General features: G+C 37.9%; 1 protein-coding gene across 7 annotated transcripts; it reads left to right on the top strand.

Moving 5' to 3' along the window:
- Window positions 1–1,166: 1,166 nt before the first annotated feature.
- On the top strand, window positions 1,167–15,907 carry gon4la (gon-4 like a). 7 transcript variants are annotated; one of them, XM_081376995.1, is made up of 29 exons: window positions 1,167–1,332; window positions 1,568–1,787; window positions 2,154–2,225; window positions 2,916–3,124; window positions 3,249–3,323; window positions 4,258–4,308; window positions 4,517–4,561; window positions 4,651–4,749; window positions 4,841–4,951; window positions 5,648–5,812; window positions 6,777–6,987; window positions 7,069–7,170; window positions 7,251–7,291; window positions 8,109–8,218; window positions 8,317–8,521; window positions 8,681–8,767; window positions 8,867–9,035; window positions 9,279–9,408; window positions 9,491–9,638; window positions 10,132–10,248; window positions 10,354–11,730; window positions 12,523–12,637; window positions 12,786–12,901; window positions 13,025–13,222; window positions 13,327–13,470; window positions 13,553–13,804; window positions 13,959–14,125; window positions 15,077–15,179; window positions 15,414–15,907. In XM_081376995.1, the coding sequence occupies exons 2-29, from the start codon at window positions 1,589–1,591 to the stop codon at window positions 15,528–15,530; spliced, it is 4,935 nt and encodes a 1,644-aa protein (XP_081233121.1). In that variant the 5' UTR covers window positions 1,167–1,332; window positions 1,568–1,588; the 3' UTR covers window positions 15,531–15,907. The 7 variants fall into 7 exon arrangements, with proteins under 7 accessions (XP_081233121.1, XP_081233122.1, XP_081233124.1 ...); XM_081376996.1 differs by having other exon boundaries at window positions 1,568–1,766; window positions 4,517–4,567; XM_081376998.1 differs by having other exon boundaries at window positions 1,568–1,766.
- The last annotated feature ends 33 nt before the right edge of the window (window positions 15,908–15,940 follow it).

A 15,940-nucleotide genomic window follows, 5' to 3' on the forward strand; every position in this document is an offset into this window, starting at 1 on the left:
ATATGGCTGGTGAATCACCAATATCACCAGCATCAATGAGGTCATCTAACTCCTCAGAGCTAGACAATCCCAACATTAAACTGTCACTCGTAGTGGAAGAAGCCTTAGAGCGGGCTTCCACATCCCGAGTTTGAGCAGTGCGAACCCCACAAATGAAGCCGCCGCGATGGGACACTAGATCCAATCCGCAGGGAACGTGAGCCTGGCCGCTCTCTTCTTAAAAGGTCAGGGAGGAGCGGAGCGCTCTCAAAGGGAGCTACAAGGGACAGACAACACCAAATAAAAAGCTGTACAAAGCTCCTACTAGATCAATAATTTTATACAGCTCATGTCAAGATGTCTGGAGTTTTTGTCAACTGACATTTCTTGGAAAGATATTTTTACAGTGTTTCTTCAGCAGAACAATCTTTAAAAAAAAAAAACATTAAATAACAATACGACCCACTGAAGAGATGTAGTCTATCCCTCGCAGCCCACTTTTATTCACATTAAATAGAGAATGCTCAAAGATGGAGCTGCTGTATGTGATTTCATGTTAGTGGTTATCCCACCCACGCGCCAGTAAACACGTCATCATCAGATAAAGGAGATATCATTGAAAGAGGAAGGGATGATTATGAGGGCACATTTAAAATTAATTATTTTAAAGAATAGTGATGTGGACGGAAAAAATCATTTATAATAAATATTCCAATATTTCATTAAAAAACAAGAATTGTCCATTAAATTGACTTGAAATTTTTAACTTTTAAGGTCACTTCACACATTTAGAAACATTCTTTATTTTCACGTCTGTGTTGTCATATGTCACTAAAGTAATGTGTTGATTACTTTTGGGGGGAAACAATACATTAATAAAACATTAAGGGCTGGGTTCACAGACAGGGCTTAGACTAAACCAGGATTAGACATTCTCTGATTAGACTCAATTAAGACATTTAAGTAACTTTTATAAATGTGCCTTAGAAGATATGTATGCTTTCAGTTAAAACAGCTCAAACATACATTATAGTCTGGGACTAGGCGTAAGACTTGTTTATAAAACCGGGGTAACGTTAATGTCTGACCTACAAGCTCAAATCATTCTCTGCTCAAATGCTGTAACGTAGTTTACCCGCTAGGCTAGGCTAGGGGACTTTTATTTACACATTCGACAACAATTCCGTTCCGCGAACCGGAAGTGACGCCCTTTTGTTGTGCATCTCGTCATCGCATCGCTAATGTAGCGAATGTTGGCGGGTGTGTATAAAGTATTGGAAATGTTCATCAACCTTGCAGCGAGATTAAATATGACATGCGGAATGTTCTGCTGATATGAGAGTTACAATGGAGGTAACGTTCCTGTTCCAGACAACACTACCGCTGTAGTTTAGAAAGTTGCTGTCGCTTAAACATAAAATAAAGCAAGAGTTCGAAGGAATTGGATGCCAAAATCAATATTTATAGTATAAACACATGAAAATAAATATATATGTTTCCCTCGGACAATGGGCGTTATCATAAGTGCACACACGTTCTTCTGTATCCTTATTTGATATTCTGTATGGATGATATTTTGTCCCGACAGGTCTGAATAGGGCATTGTGAGATGGATCAAAACCGAAAACGGAGATTAAATAACAGGAAAACTGGGCTTTCTCACTGTAAAGTGGCGAGAGTTGAAGAGCCGGGGGAAGTTCCTGGGAGCAGAGATGTTACAGATACTACAGGATCATGCAGACATGTCAATACCATCAGATCCTCCAGCCCACAGTCTGACAGTGCCAGTAAGACATGTCCAAAACATAGTGAGAAACCTACCTGGGCAGTAGTTTTGTCTATTATATGGGCTCCTATAGTGCCCAAATGCTGACTAGGATATCAAATACAGCCTAGATGTGCGTTTCAGTTATGGTGAAAAGAAAAAGTAGCTAAAAAATAAAGATAAATACAATGAAAATAAATTGCTACCAAATAGCTGCTACCCAATAGATTTCTTTCCTCATATTTGAATTTACTACCACTAACTGAAAAGTACTACGGACAGTGGCAGTTCTACTATGGTAATACTGTGCTATTCCAGTACCTTGACTTAATACCATGCTGTTAATGCTAGTGGTATCAGAAAGTGTGCCTGTCTGGATATTCTGAAACGTTTATGTGAATGCCGTCAGGTCAAGAACAACATGCTGCATGTACCCAGAAGCCTGAAGATGATGCTGTGAAGACCTTGAGCATGACGTTTGGTGAGTTCACAAAACTGTCCTCATTAGTTATATATTCATAGATATATTGACCAGGGGTGCATTTCCCAAAATAATAATAATAAAATAATTAATAATAATAATAATAATCATTATTGTTATTGTTAATTTTATTATATATATTATAATTAATTTTTACTCTAGTTATAAAAAATGAACATTTGTGTAAATTACAAATGTACTGGAAAATAAAAAATGGATATTTGATGATAATTATAATAATTATTTTATTTGACTGCATAAGTTAAAATATTAATATTTATGTTTTAAATTCTTCACTTTCAAATGTTCTAACCCTTGGGCTTTTAATGTTCCAAAGCTTCAAGCTTTTATTTTGGCAGAAAATTGGTGAAATGCTGTAAACTTCTGTCCACAAAAATGGAAATTATGCATATGTGAAAATAAATAATGCAGAACTGACACGGGTTGCGTCTCTAAAAGCGTGTAAAATTCAGCGCATTCAAAGATGAATTTCGATAATCACACGGAGCTGGATCAGGATTTTTAGTTCATTTCATTTAATTGTGCAGCCCCATTTGTTTATTTTAATTTTATATAATTACTTATTAGCCTTTCATCAACTCACGAACCCCCAGGGATTCGCGAATAACCTGCAATAGATAAAACATTATCAATCAACCATGCGAAATCAACTGTGTTGCTGTTTTTCAGATAAGGAACAGTGTGGAACCCGTGCGCTGGGCCGAAAGAAAGGTTTGAGAAGGAAAAGAGACACAGTCGGTGAAGTAGAAACTCAGCAGAAGGAAGTCGAGGATGAAATCCAGCCGGAGGTCGAGATTGACCAAGAGCTGGACAGAGAACTGGAAAACAAATCTCGACAACATAACTTGACCTCTGCGAACGTTCGTAGCATCATTCATGTGAGTGAGGAGTGTTCTTCAAGACACTAGTTAGCGAAATTTCCTCTAGCATATGAAGCCTTGTATAATCATCTCTGACTTTGTTTTCAGCTTGTAGCTCAACATATTTACTGTCCATTTGCAGGAAGTGATTACCAATGAGCATGTTGTGGCCATGATGAAAGCAGCTATCAGTGATACTGAACCCATTCCTGTGTTTGTGAGTATTGATGTTTTTTAATCAACTGCTCTGCTAGAAAGTGGTTGGCAGTTTTTAAAAGGGGTTTTAGATACTATTTAAAAAAATATATATATTTTGATTATTGGGTTTAAAAGAATAGATTATTACACATTATTTTTCACATACTTTACATTATTGTAGCTCCTCTATTCCCGGTCTGTCTGAAACATGCTGATTTCTACAAAGCCTCTCCTTCCTATAAGCTCGGAGTGCTCTGATTGGCCAGCTGACCCTGTGCATTGTGATTGGCCAAACACCTCAAGCAAGTGTCGGAAATGTAACGCTCCTTACCATAATATCGGGCTTCAACTTCTAAGGCTTCATTTATAAACACACAGTTGGTTTTACCATATCAGTTCGAGCCCGAAAATGCGGACGATTAAGCCGATCAAAACCAATTTCGCAAGCATGACTTCAGCAGAACGTTTCACAGTGACAAGTAGTCTGCATATAGCCGGCGTTGTACTCTCCCAGGTTCAGGAAGCTGTTCTCTGTAAAATGCGCTGTGCACAAACAGACCTTTTGGTTGTACTGCTCAGGAACAGCTTTATAAATAAATCTTAACCTCAGATTAAACTCTGAAAGCAAAAAAGGGGTTTGCTTTCGCAGCCAAACTCACAGCGTCTCCGTGACATGACAACAACAACTTCAATTCACTGAAACCTCGTAACCTCTGATATTTTACATTGTCATGTGCAAGTTTGAGGAAGAAATATCTGGACTTCGATTGAGCCGTTTTTGGCAGGTGTGGATCAGTGTTCTCTGTTAGATAGAATAAATCCCTTTGTGGGAGACCATGAGCTTTGTACCATTGTATACATGCACAAACAGATACATTACACACTAAAAGTAGAACATTAAAAAGCATCATATGACCCCTTTAAGCTCACAAATTTCTCTCTCTGTCTCAAAGGAGCCCAAGATGACTCGTTCTAAACTGAAGGAGGTTGTGGAGAAAGGAGTTGTAAGTTACTTTGATTGTATAGGAACATGCATTACACTGCTGCATATTTACAGTTATCTATTTTAATTTTTCAGTATTTATTTTAGTTACATATTTTAATAGCTACCTAATATTTTAGCTTGTTAGCATGAAATGTCCTCCGAAAAAAATGTTCAGAGACCTGAGACAATAAATGCAATGTTAAAACAAAAAAAATTTGTTTTTATAGGTCATTCCTGCTTGGAACATTTCGCCAATTAAGAAGTCATCGGAGGTAAAGGTAACCTACAAGAAATCATGTACAAGAAAAGGAACAGGCCGTTATATGCACAATATATTATTAAATGGTGTTTGCACTTACAGAAGGGACCCCAGTTTGTGGATATTCCTTTAGAAGATGAAGACTCTTCTGATGAAGAGTATCGGCCTGATGAAGAGGATGAGGATGAGACAGCTGAGGAGGTTGGAGAGAAAGATTTTTGTCAGTCATTTGATACTTTCTTGTCGCAATGGTTTTGTAGAGACTGTGTTTGTGTGTGTGTGCGCATGGTAGACCCTTCTGGAAAGTGACTTTGAGAATTCGTCTTCTCCACGGGCGAGTCGAGTGAACCTAAACAGATCACATTCTGAACATGAGGAGGACGGAGCCAGCAGCTCCAGACTGGTAAGACTATATGCTATAGCTTAAAGTAATATATGTATTTTTCAACATTTTGTTGAAAACAAACCATTCAAAAGTTTGGGGTCAGTAAAGATTTTTTTTATGTTTTTGAAAGAAGTCTCTTATGCTCGTGAAGACTGCATTTTTTAAATAAATAAAAAAACAGTAAAAACAGTGATATTGTGAAATAGTATTACAATTTAAAATAACCTTTCTGTTTTAGTATATTGTGAAATGCAATTTATTCCTGTGATGTGAATTTTTAGGCAGCCATTACTTCAGAAATCATTCTAATATGCTGGTTTGCTGCTCAAGAAACATGATCAATGTTGAAACATTTTTATAGAAACCATAAAATTTTGTTTTCAGGATTCTTTGATGAATGGAAGAGCATTTGTTTATAACATTATAAATGTCTTTACTCTCACTTTGGAAATCAATTTTATGTGTCCTTGCTGAATAAAAGTATCAATTTCTCTATATACTTTAAGAACTTCTTACCCTGCAATAGCTTTATGACCTCAGATTGTTTTTCCCAATTAAAGTGCATAATTTCAACCAAACAGCCATGATTATTAAGAAGCCAGAAGAAGCAGAATACAACAGTTTAAATCAGAATTTAAAATTTTATTTTAAAACTCTCATAAAAACAAAACAAATTACTATACACAAAAACATATTTTTTACCCATTTCTACAGAGCCTTCGCAGATCCAGGCACCTGACAGTAGCTGTCACCCCGATGGGACCTCCCCCACCCCCACCGGCCCCCTCCAGGGCCCCACCAGATTGCAGCTTCTTAGAGAAACTCCATGCGGTAGATGAGGAGCTGGCCATCGGCCCTGACTGCATCGAGTCTTTTCAGGTGCATCTCACTTCACTCCTATTGTTTGTGTAGATTCTATTCGCTATTTTTTTTACAGTAGAACCAAGAGGTATTGTACATGGACATTTAAGTCACATTGAATGTAATTGCAAACAAATTATCAAACCATTTATTTTTATTATATCACTTATCTCATGCATACTGTGCCTGAAGGAAGACAATTCACTGAAAAATGTTGTTTTGGTTTGAGTTTATAAAACAAAAGATAATACACTGTCTGCCATTCAGAAATTTGGGGTTGTAAGATTTTTTAACGTCTTTGAAAGAAATATCTTATGGTCACCAAGGCTGCATTTCTTTGATCAAAAATACAGTAAAAACAGTAATATTGTGAAACATTATTACAATTTTGACATATAAGAGGTCTTTGTACAAAGCATTTATTTAATCAGGCTCCAAAAATCAGGCCCAGTTTGATGTTGCGGGATCTGTGACGTCACACGGGCAAATACATTTGCATATCATATGCCTGCCTCCAGAGCAAGACATCAACATATAGTTATACATTATGGCAGCATAGGCCCCGCCCACTGGCGTTCTGTCACTTAACAGTTGACATTTGCTTACACCGGATGTGAACGTCACATCAAAAGCAAATAGTCATGACCCCTTTAAAATAACTGTTTTATACTTAAACATATTTAAAATGTAATTTATTCCTGTGATGGCAAAGCTGAATTTTCAGCAGTCATTTCTCCAGTCTTTAGTGTCACATGACCTTTCAGAAATCATTCTAATATGCTGATTTGCTGCTAAAAAAACATTTCTTCTCATTATCAATGTTGAAAACAGTTGTGCTGCTTAATATTTTTGTGGAAACTGTGATGCATCCATAATACTTTTTTTCTATGAATCTTTGATGAATAGAAAGTTCAAAAGAACACATTTTATTTTAAATATTATTTTAAATATTTCTTAAAATGGAATCTCTATTTGGCATTAGAGTCTCTCTAGCGCTAATGGAGAGGAGAGCCTGATTTCATTTCGAACGCGATCCAAACGACCACTGAGAGACGTCCCTATGGGCCTGCTGGAGGCGGAGCTGCGTGCTCCTGACATCACTCCAGACATGTATGAGTTTGGCTCCGCCCCTGAGGACAGAGAATGGACCCATTGGTTGCAGGGTCTCATGACTTCAGATATGGAGAATGAAGGTACGGATGAGCCGAAATAGTGAACATATGCACATGCGTCCTTAGATGTGTTTCTCAAAAACGCTCTTATTCTCTTGCCAGAGGAGGGTGATGATGAAGATGATCCTGAGTACAATTTTCTGGCTGAAATTGATGAGCCTGATGTGGAGGACTATAGGAATGACAAAGCAGTGCGCATCACCAGTGAGTTCATTTGAGAGAAATTATTGGCAGATCATTTGTGCTAGTTTGATATTTATCACCTTCTTTCCTTTGTTACTCAGAAAAGGAAGTGAATGACTTGATGGAGGAACTATTTGACACAGTAAGGATTTTAATTCACATCTTATAATCTTATAACTAAGGATGTGCAAGAATACATGTTTTCAAAATTGACTAGTCGTCAGTTGCCTGATCGAAAGGGCCCAATGATTTCCACGATACGGAAAACGTGGACGGAATCGCAGAATCCAGTCTTAAAAATAGATTTTACTTGTATTTAACATGGAGTGTCATGGAATGCATCAAAATTTGGATTAATAAATCAAAAGTAGGGCTAAACACTTAATCAAATCGCTCTATGGACTAGTAAAAAGCAAGCTTTTTAAAAATGAAGTCTGCCTGTTCGGTGTGTCTTTGTGTGTAAATATTCAAATGTAAATAATTAAATTGTTATGCATTTCATTGCATTTAGTAAGTTTTATGCTATTTGTTTAATTGCCACCATTTTTTATTATAAATTTGTATTAAATCATAAACACAGAATCCATAAGAATTAAAACAGACAACACAGAATTTCTGAAAAAAAAAAAAAAAAACAATTCATAGGGAACTATTATTGTTAAAATTGTAATAAATTGTTAAACATTATTTAAATTCAAATCATTAGATATCATTTATGATTATTAAAACGGAATCCAGAAAATTTTAATGAAAAACACGGAAATTGGGAAATAATAAAAATATGTGAGGGGAAATTGATTTCATAAGGCCCTGCTGAACGATGAACTACAAAAGTAGTTCAAAATCCTCGATAATCAGTTAGGTAGTTGTGGAACTGTCAAGACCAATCCCTACATAGTACTTATAAAATGCATCTGTTTTTCTTTTTCTCTGCTTAACAACTTCTCCATTAACTGTAGTTTCAAGATGACGTAGGGGGTCAGGAAGAAGACGGACATGAAGAAGAAGAGGAAAAAGAGGAAGAGGAGAGTCCCCTGCAAGAGCCGCCTGGCATTCTGGAGAATATTCAGTATGTCCATCCTCAGTTTCACAACCACCACATCATATATTTAGATGACACAACTGATATACAACTGCACTTTGAGGTGAAATGTTTGCTATGTGTAGGTATGAGGACCCATTAGCAGATGTCTTGAAGCAGCGCTATCGTACAGTACGGGAGCAGCTGGCGGCTGTGAGGAAACGGAAGGCTCTGCTGAAGAGTAAAGGAGTATCTGGACCTCCAGTCTGCCCTCAACACACTTCCATCCCAATAACATCCATGACCCTGAACACAGCTCAGAAACTACAGCTACAGCAGCAGATCCAGCAGGTCTACAAAGATTTGGTCAATTTGAAGAAGTGCAACTAACAAACTATTAAGAGTTTCTCCTTTGACTTTTTAATAATCAGATTCTTTATGTCTTTAAGGAGATGTTTGGGAGTTTTTTATTCATGGGTTTTCACTGGCTTTTTTTTGTTTGTCCTGCAGCATGTGCAGCTCCTCGCGCAGTTGAACATGTTGAGCAGCTCAGTCAAGGGTCTGGAGACAGAAGCTTCAACAAGCAGACAGTTCCTGGTGAGACATACACACATATTTCAGAAACACCCCAGGATGTACACAGATACATGTTAATATCATTTATCGTTTTCTCTCTTTTCTATTGTCCTCTCTCAGTTGGAGCTGCAGATGTTTGCCCAGCGTGGAGAGCAGACTTGCGGTCCAGCAGAGCACGGCTTCACCAGCATCTTCAAATCCTGCAACCTTCAGGGTGCTATTTCTCTGCTGGAGGAACTAGATCAATCACCCAAGGGTGACCCTACAGTCCCGAGGCCATGTTTCCCTGGTAATTTATCTAAATGTGGCTGCCTTTGTTTACTCTCACGGATTCCCTTCATTGTCTGAAAGCCAAATAGTTTTAGTCAGTGTGAGTTATACTAAAGTTAAAGAAGTCTTACTTTCACTCACCATCTGATTGTAGTAGTAATTCAGAAACAAAAACACTGTTGCACACTTTTTTTGCCAATTGTAACTGGAAACTTTCTAGTGTTCATCTTTTTGCTCTTTGTTTGCTTGTTTAATTGTGTAGGATGTCAGATTCCCGCTCCTTTGGCCTGGTTGATGGCGACTCGGCCAGTGTTTCTCTACCCAGAGCTGCTTCCTTCAATCCAGCTACGCCCTTCTAGATTCAAAGGACAGTTTACTTCAGCTGAAGATTGGTACTACACTCACGCATCAACCTGAATCATTATACATTCTTTAAAAAGGTACTCAAACAACACTGCTTTACTCTGTCATCAGTCTTGTTGTTCTAGGTCATAAGCACTTAAGAACTACCCTACACCCACTGCAGATGACTTGTCGCTATCTGCTTGCTGCTAGAAGTGTTGTCAGTTTGAAATCACACATCCGTGATGCATGTCATAAGCCCTTTCCCAATGTCATCAAGGTGAGTGAATGAACACATATATATAGAAAAATTTATCATGACATTGTGACAGCATGCTTCAGCATTCTTCAGAGTCCGTTTTAAGATGTGCTGCGGTTCAGATGATGATGTGTTCAAATTATTGAAAGTTATGATAAATTGATCCTTATGGATTAGAGGGAAGAATATGTAGGCTCACTTTTTTCAGTACGTGGAATGTATTGGCCAGACTGAGTAAACACACACTGTGCATGTGTAAAACTTGAGAAATTTGACTTCAGAAAAAAATACGCAACAGATTTGCAATATGCATATTTATTGCAAAACTACATATTTCACCACATTTCAAGTTAGAATTTCACTCAGATCAGATACTGATCAGATAACACAGAAGTATCTCCAAGTGTGAATCCGTGTGACCCCTGTGTGAACCTTTGCAAGATCTTCATGGGTAAATATTTCACCCTCAATGGAATATGAATGCACCATTACGTATTTTTTTCACGTTTTTCAGACATACTTTTTAGAGGGGAAATGCCCCTCCATGCCCTTGGCCTGCAAGAGGGTGAGTCCTTGTGAGCAGCGCCCCCCAGTGGAGAGAGAAAAGAGCCTCATGCCTGATTGGCTCTCGGTATAACTGCCTATAATCCTGATCTGTTTTTGTAAATCCTTCTGTTCTTCATTTTGGTGGTGAAAAATCTGATTTATATGTAATCTGCAACCTCTCTCTCTGTAGAAAAACCTCAAGTGCATTTATGAGCATGTAAGAACGTTTAACCAACCATCTGGAAACTCTCAGACTACCGAATCTCCAGGTCCAGGACCAGACTGTAGTTTTACTCCAGGCATGTGTTACCCTCCCAGCCTTCCTGAAGACCTTGCTAAGACACTTGTATCTTCACTGCAGGGTCCATGCAAAAAGAAGAAAAACAAGACTGCTAAATCCATCAAGCCTTTAAAACCTCCCCTGTTAGCTGAGAAGCTAGAGGTCGTTCTCAACCAGTTTCCAACACTTTTACCTAAAGCTGTTACGGTTTCAAGTCAGCCGCTTCCCCACCCTCCTCATCTTGCACCGGTTCTGAGGCCAAAATCGAATCTATGCTTGTCTGGAAATAAAACTATGAAGGAGCCTGTAGACAGAGCGATCATACTATCTAGCCTGTCAAACGTGTCTCCAGTGGGACGAAACCAAGATGGTGCAGTTGTCACTTTACTGTCTGCTCCAGTCGCACCTGAACTGAGGGCTGTTCCTGTAAAAAATGCTGTAGAAACTCCAATGGGTGTCTCTGGTTCTCCAAAGAGAGCTCAAGTTGGTGCAACCCAGGGGGGCATAATCATCAATTTACCGGCTGCTATGACACCAGAGCTGAATTCCTGTCCTTCAGGGCATATAACTGTGAACCAAACTGCACAAATAATCTCCTCTAACATTGAACCAGCCACTCCCAGAGGGTCAAACCTCATCATTACTCTTCAACCGCCTCCAGTTTCCAACACCTTAATATGTCCCAACCCAATCATAAAGACGAACGCCCCATTGTCTAAAGATCATATTAGTCAGCGCTGTGGCACACTGCTTAAACTTATACCGAGGGACTCTGATGGTCTAGCTCAAGTATATCAAAAACCTCTTAATCGGTTTCTTCTCCTCCCTCCAGGCTATGTGTTTGCAAGCAGTAGCTTTGGCCATCAAACCTTAAAACACTCATCAGCTCTGAATAGCACAGAGGTAAAACAGAGTACGCAAAAGAGAACTCCAGATAATTTCCACAGCGCTGATGGGCCACCACAGATGTCCTCCATTCAAGAGTGCTTGCAAGAAACTGCGTTAGTAGAAGAAGAGCTGAATATTGATGATGGAGTTGAGAATGAGGTAGAAGAGTATGGTGAGAAGGACTCCAGAGAGCTGTTTCTCACACTTTCTGAATCCTCTGGGAGCCCGACGCCCAGCCTCGACGGGGAAGATGCTGACATGGAGATGGTTTTGGGCAGGGGAGAGAAACTAGAGGAGCAGGAAGCAAAAGAAAGGCAAGGTACTAGTAGGCAGACAGGGGAGGAGGAAACAAGTGGAGCTGACAATGTTTCAGACATTCCATTTGTTTCAGAACTTCAGGTGAGATCATTTTTATGTTTTTTGTGACATTAATAAACTGAATACTAATTTTGTAAACCTTACAAAGTGCTCTCTCTCTCTCTCTCTCTCTCTCTCTCTCTCTTAAGAACCTGTCAATAATGTGTCCTGGTCATATTTCACTCCCAAAAAAAAAAATTATTGTGATTTTTTTCTTCTTCTATTATTTGATTTTTACTATGTTTTACTATTTACTTTAAATATAAATTATCTTATGTATATTTATTTTATATTTAAATATTTAAGCATCATATCTGATGGTAATCACAAAAAGCTAGTAAAATATCTGTATACATAAATAAAATAGTAATATAATAATGTTTTAAATTGTCATAAATGGTCACACATGGAATGCACACTGAGTCTGAAATTCTCATCCGTAATTTTCGCATGTTAAAAAATAAATACGACGTCACTAGTGTCAATCATGTTTACACACTGCCTCCAAAACTTTGTCCATTATAAAAAAATTCAGATCGGGTTTTATTTTCTGCATTTTTCGCATCCGTGGCAAGCATTTTGAGAGGTGTTTTGACCATTCAGAGCCACCGAATGATGAATACGAAAAAACGCATACAAAAATTTCAGACTTGGTGTGCAAGGACCTTTACATTGCAAAAACTTAGGGATCATTTTCTTTATGCAAAATACTTGTCTTATTTTTTTCTTTTGGGGTAAAATATGAACATGATGTGTTCTCATGAGATTCATCCAGTAAAAGCTGGAGTTCCCATTTATGCATTTTGTATTTATGAGACTTTTTCGTTTAATTAGTTACCTTATTGTAAACACCAGGAAACCGTGGAGAAATTCTCATACATGGCCACAAAGACAAGATCTGAAAATGAAGGAATACCAAATGATGTTAAATTAAACCATCAACCTTCAGGTCAGTGCTGTCTTGTACACCAAAAACAAGATGTTATTGAATTCAGCACATTCTGTAGCTGGAAAAGTAAGCGGGCACATTTACAGAAATGCTAATTAATGTGCAAATGTTCCTGTTAATCTAAATTGAATAAATGTGGCACTCTCAGGTGCCCATCGTACCCACGTTGAGGAGACCCCTTTTGTCCTTCACAATGGTGCACCTGATGACGATCCCTACAGAGACGCTAAAGATGTTGCCTTTGCCCAAGCTTACCTGGAGAAGGCAAGAAATATTTGGATATGCACGTACAATATTTATATGTGCACAAATTATAATTGCACAGTGTTTCTGCCTGTCAGATTTGACATATTCAGTCTGAAATGTCCCAGAATTGTCTCTCTCCAGGTGTATGAGGTGCTGCAGATGGTACCAGGGAAGGTGGACGAGTTCCTGTGTGTTCTATCTGAGTTTGAGAAAGATCCAGAAAGTCGCACATCACTCGAGCTGCTGACGAGACTCAAGCCTGTGCTGAGCGACTGGCCTGAACTGCTTCAAGATTTTGCTGCTTTCCTGCATCCAGATCAAGCCAGAGAGTGTGGCATGGTAGAGGAGAATTAACAATACCTTCATATGCATGGCTAAATATAGCACACAATCATACAATTTCATGGTACAAATGTGATGCTGTTCTTAATGTGTCACTTTAGCTGGCAGAACAGCAGGCGTTTGAGCGCAGCAGACGGTTTCTACGCCAGCTGGAGTGTACTTTTGGAGAGCAGTCAGCTCTCTACAGAAAGGTGGTGCATATTTTACAAAAGGGTCCATCACAGGATCTTGCTGACTTCAAAGAGGTACCAAAAAGGGCACAAGCAGACAAACAGTCCTACCTTCTTGTGGCATTTTAGCATGTCTTCACTTTCTTTTTCTTTTCAGATAAAAACTCAAATAACGTTGCTGTTCCGTGATCACACTGACTTGCTAGAGGAATTCTGGGAATTTTTTAAACAGCTATACCCCCAAGTGCAAGATGAGGATCATGCAGACAATGTGTCCAATGTGGAAACGAATCAGGGCTTGGAAGAAAGCCAGTCCTATCAGCCAATCAGAATTGTCATACCAGATAAAAAAGTGGAGCCAGTCAAAACAGCCAATAAACATAGAAGAAAAAGAGACAAACATGCTCAGGTACCACACGAGGAGACCATCTCCTCTTATAGGTCACTTTTCCTATATATTCAATGTCTATAGAGATCTCAAGCCACCTGAATTGTGTTCTCCGTAACGTCTGTTTTTTGTTTTTTTTTAATCTAACGCAATATATGATCCTCATCTCTCTCAGAAGGCAGAAATAAAAAAGAACAAGGCCAAGAAAAACAGTGCAGAGTTGGAAAAGAAGGCTTCTTCAGTGGACAGGCAACAGTCTTTATCTAATGCCACAGGAAGCTCAGTCTGTGCCAAAAATATCTCCCGCACACCAAATGGGAAAAAAGTAGTCCTCTGGACGAGGTTAGAATTGTTGTGCAACATTCATGTCTGATATTACACAATCGTTTCTTTTCTTTCTTTTTGATCGTAGATCATGTAATTTCAGAAATATGTTTGCTGTTATCAGGGTTGTGTGTCATTCAGAACTGAATTGGGAAGGCCCTTCAAGACCTTAATTTAAACAGAGGTAGCAAACAGGATGTATAATTAAAATTTAGATTTGAGATTAAGAATATAGATAAATTCATGTGCTGTACATTCATCACATGTGGTCTCACTTTTGGATCCATTTGATTATTTTAAAAATCAGTGTTGCTACTAATAGAAATGTGTATAAATCAGTGTATTTTGAAATTCGAACATTTATAATGTTACAAAATATTCTAAGAATCCTGAAAAAATCGGTATCCACAAAAATATGAATATTGAATCATGTAGTGGCTGCTTCAAATTCAGCTTTGCCATCACAGGAATAAATAACTTTTTAACATGTATTTACATATAAAAGTTATTTTTAATCCTAATATTATTTCACAATATAACTGTATTTTACTGAATTTCTAATCAAATAAATGCACCCTTGGTGAGCATAAGAGACTTCTTTCAAAAACACACACAAAAATCTTGCGGATGCCAAACTTTGGACAGTAGTGTCTCATGGAGTAAATTATCAAAAATGAGTTCAAATGTATTATTTTTGCATTTGTTTCTTTAAATTACAAATCAGTAATTCCTCTTTCTGTCTTTTAATTTTAATTTCAATCCTATGGATTGTGGCCTATTCTATTCAAATTCACAATAATTATTTGAACGGAAGCTAATGCTTAATTTCTGATTCTTGTGCAACCCTGTTTATTTATATAGGTAGCTGACTTAGCTGTGTACCTCTACAAAAGTGTGAAGTTTTAACACAGATTTAGATGTAAATTAAGGTTATAAAATGTATCTGTGTTTTGTTTGTGTGATGATAAGGGAGGCAGACCATGTAATACTGACCACCTGTCAGCAGAGAGGAGCCAAGCCAGCCACGTTTAATGCCATCGCAGCCCAACTTGGCAACAAAACAGCCAACGAGGTTTGAGCTCTTTCTTTCACGTTTAGATGCTTTTTCTCACAAAGATCATGTCTGAGTCATATTTCACTTGATTTTATTAATGCCAATATTTCTTATTTTATTTTGGGGCAAAATACGTTCTTTATTTTCATTGGCGGTGTGCGGTAATCCATCTAACCCAGTGTGTACTGCAGTCAGGTCAACCATTATAAGTCACATCTTAGGAAATCAACCCATTTTTTTTTTTCTCTTTAGGTTTTTGAGCGCTTTCAAGACCTCATTAAGTTGTTCCGCAAATCCAGCAAATTACATCGGACAAACCAATCGGACACGGAGCTCCAGTCCGGTACAACAGAAGATGAACCAGACTGAGATTAAAACTTTTTGAACAATTTGAACAATGAGTGCAGGCTGGACCTGCTACCTGAATTGATTCAGAAGCAATGTAACACTTTGTTTTGTGGTACTTGAACATAAGAAACACCATATAGTATTAGGAAATGCGGTTTCCTTGGGAAAATATATTTTTATGGTTCTATTTTCTCAAGGCAGACATTAAAAATATTGTGGAATTATTATTTGTGATTTTTTTTAAATGACAGACAGTGAATTGTCTTAATTATTATTTATATTGTTTCCTGTTAATTATTACAATCATATGAATTGTTCTTGTATAATTTTATGTGAAGGAATATCACAAAATAAATTATTTAATTTATTATCGTGAATAAATGACTATTATTTTTGTTCTGACTGTAATAGTGCAATACGAGTCTCCCAGG

This window comes from Scardinius erythrophthalmus, assembly GCF_964197995.2.
Source record: "Scardinius erythrophthalmus genome assembly, chromosome: 10".
Classification (NCBI taxonomy): Eukaryota; Metazoa; Chordata; class Actinopteri; order Cypriniformes; family Leuciscidae; genus Scardinius; species Scardinius erythrophthalmus.